General features: G+C 40.5%; 1 protein-coding gene across 1 annotated transcript in view; it reads right to left on the bottom strand.

The window, feature by feature from the left end:
• The window catches only part of LOC119591402 (tetratricopeptide repeat protein 37-like), a 22,471-nt gene that overhangs the window by 12,853 nt on the left and 8,721 nt on the right, over positions 1 to 897 (bottom strand). Inside the window, exons 10-11 of the mRNA XM_037940145.1 lie at positions 382 to 651; positions 31 to 191 (exon numbers count right to left, since the gene is read on the bottom strand). Coding sequence (XP_037796073.1) covers positions 31 to 191; positions 382 to 651 — 431 coding nt within the window. The remainder of the gene's footprint in view (positions 1 to 30; positions 192 to 381; positions 652 to 897) is intronic.

The following is an 897-nucleotide window of genomic DNA, read 5'->3' as shown; positions in this document are numbered from 1 at the left end:
ATACACAATGAAAGGTATCCACAAACTAACCTGTCATTTGGATTGATTGTCAGTGTGCAGTGGAATGCCTGAATTGCTTTGTCATACTCATGCAAAGCAAGATGGTGGAGCCCTAACCTAAGCCAGGCCCAAGCACATGATGCACGACCAGCTTCACTTGTGACACGGCGGAGAAGGCGAATATTAGCATCCTGGAAACGGTAAACATAACCAGTAAACAAATGGTAAAACTCAATTTCTTTTAATCCCACTCTACTCTACTTGATAATCAAGCACTTTTTATTCTGCATGACTATATACAATCAATTTCTGAAAATTTTATGTAAACTAACAGTGTACAATATCTCATTCTAGGAGAGGCAAGATATATGTAACACTCACATGCTCTCCCAGAATCCTGTACAAGTCTGACAAAGAAGCTCCAGTGTCATCATCACAGGGATTAATGGAGAGAGCCTTTTCATAACACTTCAGAGCTTTTGGCATGTTGTCCTGACGTCTGAAGAAATGGCCCAGATAGAGGAATGCTTGACCAAGAGTAGGATCCAACTTTCCAGCTCTCATGCAGCTGATCTGGGCTTTCTTCAAGTCTCCCATTTCAAAATACAAACGGCCCATCTCCAAATGACCTTCTCCCACGGATGGCTCTTCCTGCAAAAAGAGCTCATTTTCATGTTTACCTTTAAAATTTTAACATCATTTCTTTATAGTTAACTCTTTCCCTTCGGATGACGTGTAGTTTATGTCATGGCTAACTTGGTTGTGGCTCCAGGTGACATGCTACTCCCGTCATGGCTAACTTGGTCGTGGCTTCAGAGAATAGATTATTCATGTCGTTACTATGATTACATGCATTACATTTTATGATGTTCTTTATAAAGCAGCAGGATGTTTTAT

The sequence above is a fragment of the Penaeus monodon genome, chromosome 28 (genome assembly GCF_015228065.2).
Source record: "Penaeus monodon isolate SGIC_2016 chromosome 28, NSTDA_Pmon_1, whole genome shotgun sequence".
Lineage (NCBI taxonomy): Eukaryota > Metazoa > Arthropoda > Malacostraca > Decapoda > Penaeidae > Penaeus > Penaeus monodon.
Note: the sequence above shows the minus strand (reverse complement) of the source record. Positions and strands in the feature narration are given on the sequence as shown.